Source organism: Platichthys flesus, chromosome 18 (genome assembly GCF_949316205.1).
Source record: "Platichthys flesus chromosome 18, fPlaFle2.1, whole genome shotgun sequence".
In the NCBI taxonomy this organism is placed as follows: domain Eukaryota; kingdom Metazoa; phylum Chordata; class Actinopteri; order Pleuronectiformes; family Pleuronectidae; genus Platichthys; species Platichthys flesus.
In genome coordinates this window covers 4,366,545-4,384,510 of record NC_084962.1, presented here as the reverse complement: position 1 = coordinate 4,384,510, position 17,966 = coordinate 4,366,545, and the positions used below count along the sequence as shown (strand labels likewise).

Here is a 17,966-nt window from a genome sequence, read left to right as displayed (position 1 = left end):
TCAGGCAGGAAGTGTGGTCTGTGTTAGTCAAAGATGTGTCTCATGGTCTTTAGACATTCTCTCTGTGTATTGTTGGAGCCAGACCCAGTTTTTTTTCCTTATCTCTGTATCATTCAGCAGAACGGTGTTTAGGCTCGTGAATGGAAATATATTTTTTGCCACCTCATATCTTACTCCATATCTCTCAGTAAATATCAAGCAGGAGAGTCTCTGGAGTTCGGGGGTTATAACTCATGTTTGTATAACGTTAATTCTGTCTAGCAGCAGCAAGTCACAGGGAACTGGACTCGATGTTTAACTACTTATTTAATATCTTTTGCTCAACACTTTTTAACAGTTGGATCTTAATATTCATCAAATTTCAATCGTGACAAACCAAGCCAGGTTCATGAAGTTAAGCAAAAACACCAACCATGTTTGTCTGTGTGAAGGAGGTTAACTTTTCACCCCTGTCCATTTGTTGGTGGTTTGTAAGCAAGATTACACAAAAATAACTAAATGTATTTCCACGAAACTAAAAGGAAGGGTGTGGTAAGTTTCAAGGAAGAACTATTTAGGCTGTGTCAGATATCTCATGCATGCAGTATTATGCAAATCATATTTACATAATAATCCAGAAATATATTCAATCACATCAAGAAAATTATTCAAAATCTGAGGCATGCAGATTACAACTCCTGACACTGTTTCCAGGAGCCTTCAGGGGACACAGTAGCGTAAACTGGTCCCCCCTCCATCATAAGGTTATGTATATTCATGTCTTTCTTAACCAGTCTTTTGGCTGTTGCTCTACTATCCTCTGCTTGACAGCACACCATTTAGCTGACCATAGCTCTTAGCCTTTTGACCCATTTCTGCATGTATGCCAGGATGACACAGCATCTCCCACAGAGTGGTTCTGGCTGCTGCTGGGCCCTGTGATACTGTTTGTAAAAGCTGTTTATATGCTTCAATAAGGTCTTCACACTGGACTGGAACCAATTCCTTTTGAGTTCTCTAATATGTTTGATACCAGTACCAGGATATAAGCATCATATTGTTCTGCTGTATAGTCTGACATGACACATTTCGACGAGTAGCAGGCCTGCTGACCCACATCCCCTGTTAACACAGAGCTAGCCAGGAAGACATGCATGCAAGCGTCCTGCTCAGGCATTGAACACTGGTGGCTTTAGCATTATTGTAGCCTCTTACCAACTTGCTGTGAGTGTAAGCTTTATGGGTATTTAAAATAACTGGCTGTATATACCTACTTTGGTTGGAAATCTTAATAATAAGCCAGTATAAATATCACAGTTAATACACCACAACTTTTCCTGGTACAAATGCTATGACTACATGAACAAAGTAATCCTCCAACCATAGCCCAAACCAGAGGTTCATTCCTGAATGATGGCTCTTATGTGATTTGATCATGGATAGCTGTAATTCAGTTTACTCTATTGTTGTTGTGGTTATTATCATTTAGCTTTTTCACTGAAATTTCTCAAGAAAATGTTTTTGCCCTTCAGGTCCCTTCATAAGTCAATAGAACTATTTAGGCCAGAAATCCCCTGCTGCCGCCTGAATGCAGCAAACTGCTGCCAGGAAGTTTGTTCCCTCTACGCACGAGCGCAGACACACACACGCAAACCACCTGTATGCTGACTGTGTTGACTGTTTTAATGCATTTAGAAAGGCATTTCCTCTGAGGAACAAACCAAGAGGACTTTGTCCTGCCAATATTTCACAGGCCAACACCTATCACTGACTACCCTCATTCAGGACCAGAGGCCTAGTTATTGAGGGAGATCATCTCATCTTGCCCTCACAAAATCATATCCATAATCACCACACATTCCGACCCCCTAATTGGAGAAACCTAAATTGTCCTATATGTAACTTTGTTTTTAGTAGTTTTTTAACATTAGGGATGGGCGTTCGATTAAATAGTCTTCATCGATCGTCGGGAGAATTAATGACAAATTTTCGATTAATCATTAATAATTTCAAGTTAAAAAAAATCACTATTTATAGGCTATAATAAAATGCAGTGAAAAAACAGAGCGTGTGTCCTCATTGAGATCTTTATTACAAGATGAACAAAATATGCGATGCCGTAATCTTAAGCAGCGGAGCCGACAGCTAGAAGCCGGTGCTACTAAACACAACTGACCCTCGTTTTTCTTTTCTCCAAAATAAAATAATAATAATATAAAAAAACATCATGTTAATCAACAACTTAACCACAAATGTATAATACTTACGTCTGACAGGTTTTGCCAAATGTAACTCAAAACTATCATACAAGGCACCGAGTCGAGAAAGTTTCATAAAAATAACCAGTAAGTCACATACAACCTCAGCCGACGAAAAAAATTGCTCTGAGGGGACTGACGTCCCCGTGATACACAGGTAGCTCTGTGCTAACTTGGCTAGCCTGGCCGGGGCTCCGGTGTTTGCGCTCCCCTCGTCCGTGTCAGACAACGCAGGCTCCTCGTCTCCCACAGTCTCGGGGATAGCTTCGCAGTATTGGCAGTGAACCAAGTCATTTTTTAACTCAAAATGGTCCCACGCTGCACTTCGCCATGACCTCTTAATGTTTACTTTGGAAATGGAAATACATGTTAACTCGCAGCCAGTCGCAGGCAACTGAGTAGGCCTGTGGCGTTTTTTTCAAACACTGCCCCCCGTGGTCAAATGTGTAAATAGCGAATTTCTCGATGAAAAAATAATTACATAGACGAAATTCTTAATGATCAATTAATCGATCATCGATTAATTATGCCCATCCCTATTTCACATAAAAACGTTAAAAAGATGTTTTAAAATAAAAAATATGAAGAAAATTACCCAGAACTCTTTATTGTTTTGTGTTGGTTTCCCCTCTCCCCAAGACCATAATAACAATAATTAAAGAAAGCCATTATCCTGTGGTATTTTAAATATGAGTTGAGTGGGAAAAATCTAGACTATAGTGTGGAAGAAAGTGTAGATCAGTGTGTGTGGAAGTGATTTAATTGGTAGTGATTTGGCTGCCCTGCGGTCCTCAGGCGGGGCGTGTTTGTGTTGTCGCTGAGACACTGTAATCTGTGTGGTTGCACAAAAGTCCCTCTGCTTCACGTCCAATCAACTGGAAGATGAGCGCGGCCTATGTGCTGCCTTAGCTCAGCTGAGTATGACTCTGCTTGTCAGTGCTGCCTCCTGTTTTCTTAACAACGGCTGAGCAGACCGTATCTCTTCCTGTGGTTACATGGGCAGATAGTCCTAAATTGCTGTCTGGGGGCTCAGCTCCGTTGTTTATTTTCTGTGTTGCTCGGGCATGTGTGTTGTTAATTTTCTGTGCCTCATGAATCTGGACTGTTGGTTCGAGTGTTGTGATCGGAGTTGACATCGGCTAAGGTCTTATCTGTGTTGATGTGCTGTGCTGATGGGCCAGAAATTGGTGCAGAGGGAGTTCAGGGTTATTAAGAACCACTGGACAGCCGCAGGACTCATAACATAGTGAGTAAAAGCAATTGCTACTCACCCTCCTGGCAGTAAATAGTTTTCACTACCTGATCCATAATTACATTACATTACATTACATGTCATTTAGCTGACGCTTTTGTCCAAAGCGACTTACATAACACTCAGCATTTTTTTATGAGGGGCCATTTTAGGGGTTCAGTATCTTGCCAAGGACACTTAGGCATGCAGATGGGAAAGAGTGGGATTCGAACCAGCAACCTTCTTGTTGCAGAACACCCGCTCTATCCCCTAGGCCACGCTCTCCCTGGTCTCCATCAAACCAGAGCTTAGGAACTTAATTATCCCGTCCAGCACCATATATATACAGGCTGGTTCTTATGACCATGTTGGACACCCTGTCGTCATAATTCACTCTTCGAATCTGCTACAGTTTCAGTTTTGCTGCTGCAATATAAAAAGACCCGTTAAGCCGACTGCCAAAGACTGGTTGGCTATTCATTATGTGTTCCTTCAAACAGCTCTGAGATCATCCTTAAGGAAGGAGCACTTACAACATTGTAATGACTCAAGTGCCAAACGTTGTGGAATAAAGGAAGCTCTTAAAATTTACTCTGGGAATGAATGAAACAATGCACCAGTCAGTCAACAGAAACATAATTGCCAGCTATTTGATAATTGATTAATTTTTTCTGCTCATTTTTAAGCATACCAGCTACAAAATCCCCAAACATTCTCTGTAGTTTGTTGTCTGTTTTTTATATCATTGCAAACTTAAAGCTCTTAGTTGAGATTGATGGATTAACTGAACTGAAAAAAACTGAAAATTTCTTTGCTAAGAGGCCTTGAATAGTGGGACAAATATTTTGTAGTTGCCGGTTCAATCACTAAAATGCATTGAGTAGAGGAGATAAAGTAGTAAAAGCTTTACTTTTTCCAGTCGTCTTGATGCGATGCAATGTTTGTATTGAGGCTGCAACTTATACATTTCTTTTACCATTTCTGATGATTATCTTGTAGTTAAACATCTGAAAACTCAATATCACAATTTATTAGAGCCTACTATGAGGTCACCACATGTCTTGTTTTGTTCGTCCAAAAGCCAAAGAGCAACTAATGATTAAAAACAACAGAACTGTGGGGGTGGGAACTCCTTTCTTTTGCCTTGCTGTTAAATAAATAATAAATAATAAAGTCGCCAACATCCATGAAGATTTAACCATCCTCAGAAGTCAGGCCTCGGCACTACATCTGCCTAATGTAGTCACTCCAGTGCTGAAGCATGTTCAATGCAAAATCAACAACTCTATGCTGTGTTTTATAGCACTTCGCTACTGTGGTCAGCCTCAAGAACCACTTCTTTGTCAGCCCCACTAATATGCTTGTGACCTGTCCAGGGTGTATCCCGTCTCTCACCCAATGTCTGCTGTGATTGGCTCCATCTCCCCCTGCAACCTTCTAAAGATAAGCTGTTTATATAATAGATGGATTTATATAAAATATTTTACAATCAGTTAACAGTTAGTTAATTATGGAAATACCTAGTCAGCAGTAAGACAGTGGAGCTGGCAGCCAAGCAGGCTCTATTCTTCTGTATATGCATCTGCCTGCCCTTGAACTGCATGGCTCTTCTCCTCCTCTTGATCGTATACACAGTGTAATGTATAAAGACGTTGGCTCAGGCTGCTCTCTTTGGCCCAAGGTTGATGAAGTCAGAGGCTTAGACAGATGCATACACAAACACACGTTCCAGCAGTCAAAACTGAGCCAAGTCATACAGCAGTTGCCTGACCAGTCTAGTGAAGTGCTGAATGACTCTTCCCAGGTGTGGGTGCATGTGCGTGCTACACTGTACCCTCATCTTTTTTGTTTTGGCAGGCTTGGTGTGAAGCCAGTCTCTGTTTTAAATGGCGACGTCTGTGATGAAATGCCTAACTACCAGTTTGTCCTCTGCAGCACGCTTATTTTTAGAGGCTGCTTAACCTGCTGCACTGGTAGCAGTGAGGCTGCCTGTTTACCTCCGTCTCTCACTCTTTCTCTCATTGTAATGAGATGTGGATTGCCAGGGCTAAACACCTATCATTATTCATAAGTGTGGTCATTCAGTCATTCAGCAGGACTTATTGCCAATTATTTATTGTTTCATGTTCAGAGTTGGAAATGCTCTCTCTGAAATCCCCGCGCTCACACTCAAATATACCCTGCTGGTGCTAGATTTCCTTCGCTCCAGCTTCAGCTCTTCTCCTCACGCAATTTCTTTGCACATGTGAAAAGCCTTCTCATGGATTTTTCCTTTGCAATTGGATTTTTAACAGAGATGTTGGTGCAACAACTCTTTCAAAATTCCTTGACATACAAAATGCCTGGTTTATTGTTGACGAATAAAATTGCCCATCTTTTTATTCACTTTTGCTGTTGGTGCTGTTACCATAAAATACAGGTGGGGGGACAGGGCAGCATGTATTTGTTTTTATAGTTGCTAGCAACAGTGTTCCCATGAAATAAAAAGACATTGTGTTTCGCCACTCGATGTTGGACAGCGATCTGCTGAAGCCATGAAGCTGCCGTGCTATTTCTTCAGGCACCCCGACAGGAAGCCGGTTTAAGTCAGGGAGTGACGTAAAGCTAACACCACACAACGACGGCAGCTCATTTTAAAACTTCAAGAAGTGTTCCGCAGGCATAGAAGCAAAGTAACTGTTAGGAGAAGAGCTAAAGATTTGATTGCAAATTCAGGGTCTGTTCCTTGAACACTCTTGAATAGAGATAGCATGAGAATAGTCACTTTAACTGCCAGGAATATAAAAGCACATTAACAAATAGAAAAGGAAATGTTTTGTTGTTTTATCTCATTATTGTTTCTGAAAGAAAATGGTTAGAGATATAACTTATTACTTATATAATATCTTTATCGCAAAGTCATGATGTTTTATTTAATTCTCTGTTATTGTTTTTCTTATCTCCCCTTTCTTTTCCTAAACTTCCTCATCTTATCTCTCCCGTCCCATGGCCCTCCTCTGTCTGCCTCTCCCTTCTCCTTACCCTTCCTTGTTTCTCTCCTTTTTCTCCTTGTCTGGCTTCCTCTGCACCATTCTTCCTCCGGGTTCCTTCCTCTCTCTGTTCCTTTTCTCTGTTTGTTTCCTCATTCACCCTCGTCCTGAGCAGAGGTTGTTGTGGAGTACGAGTATGAAGCGCTCCATGAGGACGAGCTCACCCTTGGAATAGGTGACATCATCAAGAACGTGCGGTACATAGATGAGGACGGCTGGATGGAGGGGGACCTCAACGGGAAAAGGGGGCTTTTCCCTGACAACTTTGTGAAGGTGAGAATCGCTCCCCTGTTTTGCCATATGGATCATATCTCATACTAAGTTGTAACAGAGTTTTTCCTGTAGTATGTTCTCCATGCACTTCCTGGGAGCCTTTTAATGTTGGACCATTAAGGTGAATCATTGGAGCTGTGAGCAATAGTAGACCATAGTGGGCTACATCGGTTTCAGTCAGGTGACGATGAACAGTATGTGAATTAATAGATTATATTAGACTTTTCCATAAACCCGTTTCTCTCTACTGCTTTGGTTTAAGGCAATTCTTTGTGAATTCAGGGTGAAATCCTGATGTGATATTCAAAGATAGGTTGTGCTTAAACACGCCTTTACTCAGAGTTTGTGTATCCGTAAACAATGACAAATAAATTGGTGGATCTGAGATTATCCAAGGTAAAAAGTTTGTTAGTAAGCAGGGTTATGCAAATACTGCTGGAAAGATTACCATGCAACTGGGTGGAAGAACCCATTGAATTTTGGTGTGGATCGGATCAGGGGCTGGATCCAGGAATAGCTTTTCTCTGTTTTTCAACCTGTTCTTCCACATTTTCCTTAATTTCTCAGAGAATAATTTATTGATCTTGATGAAAAGTGGCATGTTTAGCAGAGTGTGTGCAATTTGGTGCAGATCCAAATGATACCCTGTATTAAATGAATTTTACTGTGGTTTCAGAAGGGTTTATTGGCAGAGATATGCTCTCTGAGTGACCCTGTAGTTATTTAATTGTTTCTAGGCAGCTCTTCATGTGTGCCGTGTTTTCCCCCTTGGTCTAGTAACTACTATTTACACCGAGCTAAAAGCATGGGGTTGTGCAGTCTGATGCTTGTTATGAATAATGAATCCACTGTCAGTGGTTGTTAAAGAAAACTAGGTTTTAAAATTGTATAGCTCTGCAAGATCATCTTTACATTTTACATTAGATTTCATTTAGCTGATGCTTTTATCCAAAGTGACTTACAATATGTGCATTCAACCAGGAGGGTACAAACCAAGAACAACACGAAACGATTCAGTATATCTTGCTTCAAAAAAAGCCAAATTACAATGTGCTACATGAAAGTGGCTTATAAGTGAAACTTTTTTTTATTCGTAAACATTGTCATCAAAAGGTATGATGATTAACACACTTTAATTTACTTTAGCACCTAACCCTATTTTATTACTCCTATTTCCACTCAAAGCCTGTCCTCCAGGGTTTAAGAGGGATCCATAATAACACTTTTATACTTCAAGCCTTTATGTGTTGAGTGTAACAAGTAGTCAACCCGTCTCTCAAACAGATCCAGCAGACACATAGGATCTGTGAAGAAAAGAGCTGAGTCATCTGTTGTTATGATTTGATCTAGCTCTTGAGGCACCCAAGTATGTGAAATCATCCTTTTCTGTGCAGGGTGTTTGGGCAGCTAATGCACTGTGAAATGATTCACTACAGCGATATCTCCTTTCCTGGTTCCTCGCTCATCTCTACTGTTTTCCCCGTCTTATAATCCTGCGTAGTGAGATAGGTAATCTGCTAAGTAGCCTGGCCCAGTCACTGAGCTTGGATGGCTAATCCTCTAAGGAGCCAGCTGGCTGTTGAACTTTGTTCCCGACAACCCTGCAGTCATCTGAGATGTTGTATTTAATCTTCCTGCTTTTATTTGTTTGGTAGCTGAAAGATCAGGGGGCATGAAACATGCTGCAGATGGTAAGGACTGTAACTGTTAGTCGGGATTGTGGCATAAATTTGTTTTTTTTATTTATAATTGTCATCAGGGGAAGATCGTATTCATTTAGAGAGAAATGTCTCTGTGATTTGATTGATAAGTCCTGTTCAAGGTTTTTTTGTGAAGGTTTGGAGTCTTTGTTGATAAGCTGGTCCAAAAAGCGTGTGTGTGTGTGTGTGTGTGATGCTTTAGAGAATATCAAATTGTCTTGGATCATCATATAGTTTGTCCAGCAGAGTGCACTCCAACTCCACTGTTTACATCACTGTCTTCAGCACAGGTAGCAGAGTGTGAATCACAGCTAAGCAGACTGTGGCACAGACTGAAGCTATGAAATTGCTGACTATTGTGTAAAATACATTGCTGGAGTGTGAACAATGAGTCTGAGAAAATGTTTAGGTGGAAGAATATGAAGCAATATTGCCTGATATATTGATATCTATATATTCCACTCTCTGAAATCTGTATCGGCCTCAAAAATCGACAGTTTATCCTGTGCGTGTATGATTTGATGGGACTGTGTGTTTATGACACAATGAAGGTAAACAGCGGGGGATTTACATCTAACATCCAATAGCTTCATTATTATTTCTGCTGATGGTGATAGAATGGGTTCTTTCTAATTAACACCCTTGATGTGTGACAGTTGTAAGTGTAAAACATTTAGTAGATGTGTTTATACAGTTTTTATACAACACACCACCATACACTGTATGGTGGTGTGTTTTCACACTTTCTTAAAGCCCCTTCACACCAGTATTGTCAATGAACCACAAACAGATACTGAGAGGGGGAAAGGAATTGTGTAATTTTCTGCATCTAAAGCTCATGTTAATTTCAATGAAACTGTATATTCACACACACACAGCTGGACCTCCTCTACAGTAGAGTTGCAAAGTGAACTGGTTTATGTTTTAGCCACACACACACCAATCTCTTTGATTAATATGTTGATTTTGTGATTTACAAAAGACAAACCGACTTGGGGGGGCTCTTTCTGGGACCGGTAACTTGTCACAACAAAAGCTTAGTCCCCCTTTTAGTTCAGTCTACACTAAGCGATAAACAGGAGAGAGCTGAAGAGTGTAGGATAGGCTCAGTTAAAAATGTATTGATTCCATAACCTTTAAACGTTCATATAAAGATATTACTTTGCACCTGGTTGTAGTGAGAGTGGTTTGAAGACCATCACAATTAGAGTTTTTAATATGCAAGTTCTAAGAACAGTCTGAGTCCCCTGGTTTTAGTGGAAGGCACTTAAGCAATTATTGAGTCCATAGGGATAAAAGGAGGATTGTGCATGTTAACATCTCCAAAAGAAACAGACTGGGACCTGCTCATGTTGTTTAGCATTAATTGACATAACAGTTGATAACAGCTTTTTGAACATAGAATCTGAGCAGAACATTCTGAGCTGGACACGGTGGGGATCAGAAGCAGCACTGAAAAGAGCAACTGACTGTGATATTGGAGAGGACACTTTTAGCCCTATATATTATTTGGAGAGTTTGTATAACCTGTTTGTTGAATGCTGTATTTCAGTTGTAAACATTCAGAGGAGGCACAGCGGTCGATCAACAAAGGACTCCGAAAAACACTGATTGTTTGTTTGAACTAACTTACCTGTACGTGTACATGGATTGTTAGTGTAGTAGTCTGCCTATATATATGTCTAACATTGTGATGAGTCCATTATGTGTACTTTGTACTTGTACTTGTACTTCTCATACAACGTCTGTCTGTCTATCACCAATATAGAGCACACACAGGTCTATATTGGAGCAACTGCACAAATATTACAATAGAGATCATTTTTGTGTTCTCATCAGAGGATGCAATGGATAAGAGGATAGAACTCATTCCATCCATGTTTTGACAGGCAACACAAACAGCCAATGATGATGAGAATAGCGCCGAACCAGTCATGTGGCTGGAATAGAGTTACAGCTACGTCAGGTGAGGTTGACGCATACAGCACAGAGCGTAATAGGAGCAGCAGCAAATGTGCTAATGTTCGGGCTCCTATATAGAGGTGGACGACACTGCATCGATGCAGTGACTGAACATAAGCGAGTCATGTTTTCTGATACGTTTATTGATTTAGCAGGTTTCCACTTTTGAATGATTATAATACAGACCCTCATTAAAAGGTTGAATTGCCTCTGTCTGAGTCTCTGTCGGAGTCTGGTTTCCTCCTCACTCCCCCGCTGACCTGCGCTCGCTTTACACTTTAACAATAAACACCATCACTGATCACAAGTTATTAGGACATGTACAGGACTGATGTTTACTTTATGTTTGTTTTCACTTTACAGTTAATAAGACACACTTTTTAAATCGGCTAAACAACATGAGACGTAATGTGATACGCAAACTATATACATACATTCCATCTGAAATCCTGACAGTAGTTAGTGAAGGTGTGACATGGACTTTGTGCTGTAGTCAGGGAGTTTCCCAGGCCACGAGAACGCAGCGGCTGATTCACCGCCTGACTGTGACATGATTGGGATCATTAGCAACAGCTAGATTCAGCATGAGTGGGCTGTGTTTAGTACAGTGCTGCACTGGCACTGACACTTTGTGAATCTGTAGCTCATCAGAAGGCTGATTGATCCACACATTTCAATTCACCATTTAATGTGTTCTGATTTACCTTGTCTCACATTTCCCCATTCCATCTAACCAAGGTCTGACAACACTATTAATATATCAGGTGTTAGCCTCCTGCATGTTGTTTATTTCTGTTGCAAATCAACTTTTAGTAAAAAATTGAGATTCATTGTGTTTCTTGTTAATGTGGCAAAACAGTTTCTCTGGCCACATCCAGAAGAGGTGTGGACCGCCACGCTGTGTTGAGTGCCTGCAGTTCTAATAGGAACACAGGAAATAGTGGGATTATATTTTGCCGTTTTCCAGTTATGATCTGCTAAACCAGTATTCATATCTTCCCATTCGGAATCTGTGAATCGTACAATGTGTTTTAAGCATAAATGTCTGCTGATATCTTCTGACGAGGTGCATTCAGGGACTGTCGGATATGCCAATGTCAGCTAGCTTAGCCATTTCCTGTAGACATTTACGAATTTAACATGTGTACAGTGATTTAGTGAAGATTTCAAAATATCAAGATGTGTATCGCGATATAGCCTAAAAATATTAAACAATTTTGGGGGGCCATATCGCCTTGACCTAAGGGGAGAATCACTTGACTTCGTGGAAACTATAGTAAACAATGCATTCCCAACAAAGATCACCAATAAATAATAAATATCCACTTTTTGATTTCAAGTTAAAAAATATCTATTGGTTAATTATTTAAATATCAGAAATATTGTTAGGTGTAGGTAAAAAAAAATATACAAGTATGAGTAGTTGTGGAATTAGGTATATGTGTATATTAGGAATGGAAGAGTGGAAATCAGAAATGTGAAATTGTTTGTTTGACATTTAAAATCTTAAAATTTTACTGTAAATGAAGACAAATTGTAAAAGAAAATTCTTAATGTATCTTATATGTGTGTGTTTTTTATGTAGGAGTTGAAGAAGGAATCCAAAGAGGCCAAGGAAACAAAGAGTGAGCCTAAAGAGGAAACCTCTCAGCCTCAGAGGAGAGAGAAAAGCGCAGGGAACGTGGCCAACCTGGTCCAGAGGATGAGCACAATCGGCATTCCAACTGGAGGCTTCCAGCCTCAGCCACCAGCAGCGGCCAAAAGTAAGAAGATGTACTTTTCTCTGTGTTCACATGAAGTGATTTATTAAATCAGGCCTTCACAGTATCCAGAAATGAGTTTTTAGGAACCTTCATCAGTTTCGGATCATAATGAAACAGCTGTCCTGTATATTTATATTTACATGGGTCTTTCTAGGACAACTACTGTGTTGCAACTAACTGTGGGACAGCATTTTCTCCTTTCCTTTCATAAAGGATGTTCCTAAGTTTTCCACGCCAAAGGATATAACTTAGGAAGCATAAGAGATCTTTTCCTCTACCTCTTATTATAGCGGTTGCTGAAATACTCCCGGCTCATTTCACTTAGTAAGGAAGGTTCCTGCGCAAAATAGATTTTTTTTAAGTAAACACTCTTCTGAGTGCTATCGAGTTGTTATGGTGTCTTCCGTCTTTCTTCTTTTCTTTGCGTTTTCACTTTAGCCTACAAAATTTAGCTTCACTATACTGCCCCCTTCAGACTGAACACTGACGAATCATGTCTTCATATTTCCAGTATTTTAGCATCAAATTGTGTGACCTACCTACTTCTTACCACAACTGTGCACATTAGACTAAATCAATTGTTATTGACTGGAACATTAGGTTAATTTACATAAGTATTACATTTTTTTTTATGTATATACTTTTCCTACAATTTCTCATAACTCCCCAGCTAGTAATTTGTTACCTGTGTCTCCTGCGTTGGAGCTCCTGTATCCTCTCATGCAAACATATGCATGTACTCTGTGTGCAAACCTCCTCTCTGTCCAGTCTTGTTTGAAGATTCTATCATGGATGCTGCTTTTTCTTTTCCTATTCCACCTTAGCAGTGCTCCAGACTAAATCTTTACATTGGTTTCACCAGTGTGCCTAACTTTTTATTCAGCATTCAGCCCACAATTTTTTACTGTGCTTTTTTTGCATGGCAAAATACACCTATTATTCCTTATGTTGATATATATTGGTAATTTCTTATGGCGTGGGTATCGCCGTCTATTACCCAAATCTATTCGATTCTGATTCACAAAGTTTCAAATCGATTTTAGATTGGATTCATATTGATTCAGTTAAGGATATATATTGGTACATTTACAATACCAATGTTTTCAAGGTAGGCCTGTCACAATTACAAATTTTGTTGGGCGATATTTTGTCGGGGACATTATTGAGATAAGTACAATTATTGTTACCATTGTGAAACCGTTTTAAACTACCTGTATATCGGTATTATTATAGCATAATCCTGCAAGTACATCCTGTCAAAGAGCAATAAATTTAATTCTGAAGAATATTCAGCCTGATATTTGAATTAGAATTACAAATATTAAGATATCCTAAATAAATAAAACATAATTTCAAATAAATATTAAACATTTGGCAGCCTGGGCTTGTGAGTGTAGACTCCGCAGATGAGATGAGGGAGCGACTTGAGTCGATCAAATGCAAAGACAGACCGGCTAAATGTTTGGTGCACCAGTCAGACCAATGACCTTGTTTTGTCTAAACGTCGCCATAATAATGGTCACTGCTGAGTTTTGCACCGGGTGGAACCACGTAAAGGAAATGTTTTTTCATTTACTCAAGATGAACTTTTTTCACAGTTAGCACTGGGGCTCCTTACTGAAAACATTAGCGGGCACCAGCACAAAATTAAGTGCAGCACTTACAACGACATGCAAATCAACACTTTACAAGGAACTTCCTCTTACAGTAGGCCTCTGCTTCCCCTCCCATTGGATCATATCTCCCTGAGGACCACTAGGGCCTGGCACCTCTGAAGGACAACCCTTGTATTCTGGCCTTTTAGCTCGTTTGCCCTGACTAAACCTTATCTGTACAACCTCCTTAGCATTAAACTCCTTCAAGCCATTTCCCTCAAGACTTATTCTAATCATGTCCTCCACTGTGTCCACATCTGACATCAGATTTAATACTCTTCCAGGGATATATCATTCTGAAATTGTATTACTATTCTGCACTTTTACTTTTGTTTCTTTAAGTACATGCAGATTAGGGCTAGGTATTGCCAAATCAATTTGATTCAGATTCCTAATTTTAATTCATTAAACTCTTTCAAAGAGCAATAAACTTTTAATTCTCAAGAGAGTTCCGTCCGATGTTGTTGAGGCTGTTCATTGGGTGTGCGTGAGGATGTGTGGGTGCATGCTGCTAGTCTGACAGACACACAAATTCTTGCTCATTACCGGCATTTCACGTGATGGCCTATACGATGATGATGCAAGTCAAATTTAGTCGGACTGTATCCAAAAACATTTGCAAAATGCCACTAAATGGTCGCAGTCTGATCGTTTATGCTTGTCAGTATTTGTATGTGTCTATAATCGGTAGCTGTGTTTGCTCAGCAGGGTGTGTTTGCTGCCTGCCAAAGGATCACCCTTGCGGAACCGTCCCGTCTGGGGTGGAAGTCTCGATCGTCCTCCCACTTCCTTGATTTGCACCTTGCTTGCATGTCACCTGTCCCAGTCCCAGTCCCAGTCCCAGTCCCCCGTCCCGCCTCTTTATCATTCTAACGTTCAAATACACTTCAGCCAAGCACTCTCCCTGTGAGCTGAAAAAAAAAAAAAAAAACAGTGTGGTGAATGTGTGAGACCACGCAGCAGGTTGGTTGACTAACTGGTGTTCCTTGGGCCTCCTTTGTTTTCACAGAGCCGAAGAGAAGACAGTGCAAGGCGCTTTTCGACTATCAGCCGCAGAATGAAGACGAACTAGAGCTGAAGATTGGAGAAATCGTAGACATCATTGAAGAGGTACTTATCACCCTTACTGACTATTATAGTTCGTAATTGTCTAAGGAACTGAACCAGTGTATATTAAGTTCCCTGTCTAATCTAATACTTTCCTTTTGAAAAGTTAATTAGAGTTAATGTTCCTGTGACATCTGCGCTTTTCGTTTGCTGACCTGCAGTGTTCAGGCTAAACAAGCTTCACTGTTATACTACACATACTGTATGTTATGCCTCTGAACACTGAAGATACCCTGACGGCATCTGTGGTGGCGGCAAGTCAGAACAAGTGAGAGTTGTGAGCAGCAGAGAGCACTTTGAGTCTAGGTGCAAAGTCATAAGTGCTAATAGGTTGCTGTAAAATGTTTTATATGTGTGTGCTGAACTACTCTGAGCAGTAAAGCAAATCATTAATGTCATTTTGCTGGATGAAATGGATTCGAACAGGCAGGTCAATTTCCCCATGATCACATTTTCTTACTGTATTAATTGCAGGATAAAATGTTGGGATGAGTTTTCTAAAGCATTTATCTATCCATTGGTTCATAATGAGGTTTTACAGAGTTGTATAGTGGGATATGTGCATAATTAGGTGCATTGGGAGCATAGTCGAATTTGAAATAGTCTGGCTGTTGACCAGAGAAGCACTGGACCTAAGAATCACCACTTATTAACTTGTTAGTGGTGAAGAAATAACATAGCTGTTGTTGTCGTTATCTCATTGCTCCAGTTCTTTTCCTGTGTGCAGGTTGAAGAGGGCTGGTGGAACGGTAACATAAACGGCAAGTCGGGACTGTTCCCCTCCAACTTTGTCAAAGAGCTGGATGCCATGGGAGAGGACGGGGAGTCAGTCGACACGCCAGCAGATGAGACTGGTAAGGACAGAGACTGAAAACAAGCCAGACTTCTTTAATGGGAAGGGTGCAGCTCGGTTGGCAAAACACTACAGAAGGAATACTGGAATTTTTTTAATGTTTGCTCTGACACGATAGCAAACAAAGCTCAGGGCTGTTGCAAAGAGACGGTTTTTCTTGTTATTTAATTCTATTCAGATTAAATTCTAGTCTTTTTAAATGTTTCAGATGATATATATTTCACAGTTTTCCCTGTTGTTGGTTAATCATTATTAAATCAAGTATTGGAGCAGTTTGGACGGGTTGCAGCCCAGTTGTAACAAGCGTCAACAAGAGCTGACTTTAATTTGCTAAATCATTCGTCTGACTAAGAGCTACTTCTTTGCATGTGCATGTTAAGGGATCCAACAAGTGTAATAAAATGTTTTCCGTCAGAGTTGTGGTAAACTATTGCCATTCATGGAAAGTGCTGAGCTTTTAGTATTCTTGTCATTCAGGATGTGACGCTGTAAATCTTTGGTTGTACACTACAACAACTCTAGCACCCCCTGGTGTCCAAAAAAGGGGATAAAAGTTTATTCTCCAGAACAAATCCTCTTACTTTATCACTTTACTGCAGTAGGAAGGAAACGCAATAAAATGTGACACTGGTGGATTTATTCACCCTCTGTTGCACTGTGTCGTCTCTGCTCCCCAGATGGAAGTGGAATCGAAAGCACTGCCACCCCCACATCGCCTCAGGCCACCTCAGGGAATGGAGTTATTGCTCAGCCCAAGAAGATCCGAGGTATCGGCTTCGGAGATATTTTCCGAGAAGGGTCGGTCAAACTTAGGGTCCGTCTGCCCAGCCCTGAAAAAGAGGAAAAGAAGGACAGAGTAAGTGTGATGCTAACTCAGAATCTGCAACAAACATAATGTGAAAGGTGAACATGAAAAAGAATCGTCTTACGTCCCTATATATGTGACAATTTGACATTATGTATTATATGAGCAGTGTTGAAGAAAGAAAAGGCAATCAATTTATAGTAATTGACCATTTAACATTAAAGAGGGGAGAGACAGAGAGAGAGACTCACTCTGTCTGTTCAGCACCACAACACAAGCAGCATAGCAGTGCTCTACAGTAAAGCATCACTATTTAACTGCTGCTGAGCGACAGCGCCCTCTGTTGCCACATTAATTAATTCTGTGGTGAGCTGCAGCTATAATAAACACACCAAACTCTGTTCAGAATACTTCATATTGAATCGGTGACTTCAATACTTCTCTCGGGAGAGCAAACCAACTCATCAAAGTTAAACAGAGTAAAGAGTTGAAAGGAAAGTGGCTCAGTTCTACCTATTCCAACTCATTTTACCGTTTCAAATCTGTAAATTTAATGAAAAAAAAGATGCATAGTGTTGCTATAGGGCTTGTATCCAGGCGGGAGACTCGTGCCACACAGAACAAATTAAAATTCAACATGTAATATAACTGTATATGCTATTTAGTGAAATTAATACCTGTTGCATCCAGAGTACAGATTTGAAACAAATATGTTTTGCACGTAGACCTAAAGGCCAGGTGCATAAAACTCTGTGGAGATTTATGGACACCGGCATAGAAATATGCATCTTAAATGCGTATTGTTATCATGGTCACTTTTGTCTGTTCTGTTTTGCATGAGTTTTATTTTCACTTCCACAATGAATGTGACTGAGTATGAATATGAGTTATTTGCAGCAGTATCAGTATCATCTGTCTAAGACTGAGTGACCTAGCGTAACTGCATCTCTATGGTGTATCTGTGTCTGTATTAGGTACTTATGTATTGTTTCCTGATATGACCTGACACACATTTAGCCGAAAGTTCTGTTTGTTTATGCTGAAGGAACAAACTCAGATTCATGTGAAGGTTCTGTTTGTTGTGAATACACTTGTTTGTGTTTTTACCCCTGCCATCGGCACATATATGTACTGGTCAAAATGCAGATGGGAAATAACAACATCACCTGACACAGTACTTAAGACTGAATCTTGCTTCTGTCAGGTCTCGTTTTTCTCAAGAGTGAATTAGACATGTTTAGATGGACACCAAGATTCTGATACTAACTCAACTAAGCCAGTAGTCTGAATTAGAAAATGTCATGTAAACAGCATTTTCTGAATTACCTGAATAAGGTCATACTTAGAATAA

General features: G+C 40.1%; 1 protein-coding gene across 4 annotated transcripts in view; it reads left to right on the top strand.

Annotated features, from left to right (window-relative positions):
* Positions 1–17,966, top strand: part of cd2ap (CD2-associated protein) — a 54,313-nt gene that overhangs the window by 5,584 nt on the left and 30,763 nt on the right. For all 4 annotated transcript variants that reach the window (XM_062410797.1, XM_062410795.1, XM_062410796.1 and 1 more), the window contains exons 2-6: positions 6,613–6,770; positions 12,018–12,195; positions 14,860–14,960; positions 15,685–15,811; positions 16,488–16,666. In XM_062410797.1, coding sequence (XP_062266781.1) covers positions 6,613–6,770; positions 12,018–12,195; positions 14,860–14,960; positions 15,685–15,811; positions 16,488–16,666 — 743 coding nt within the window. The remainder of the gene's footprint in view (positions 1–6,612; positions 6,771–12,017; positions 12,196–14,859; positions 14,961–15,684; positions 15,812–16,487; positions 16,667–17,966) is intronic.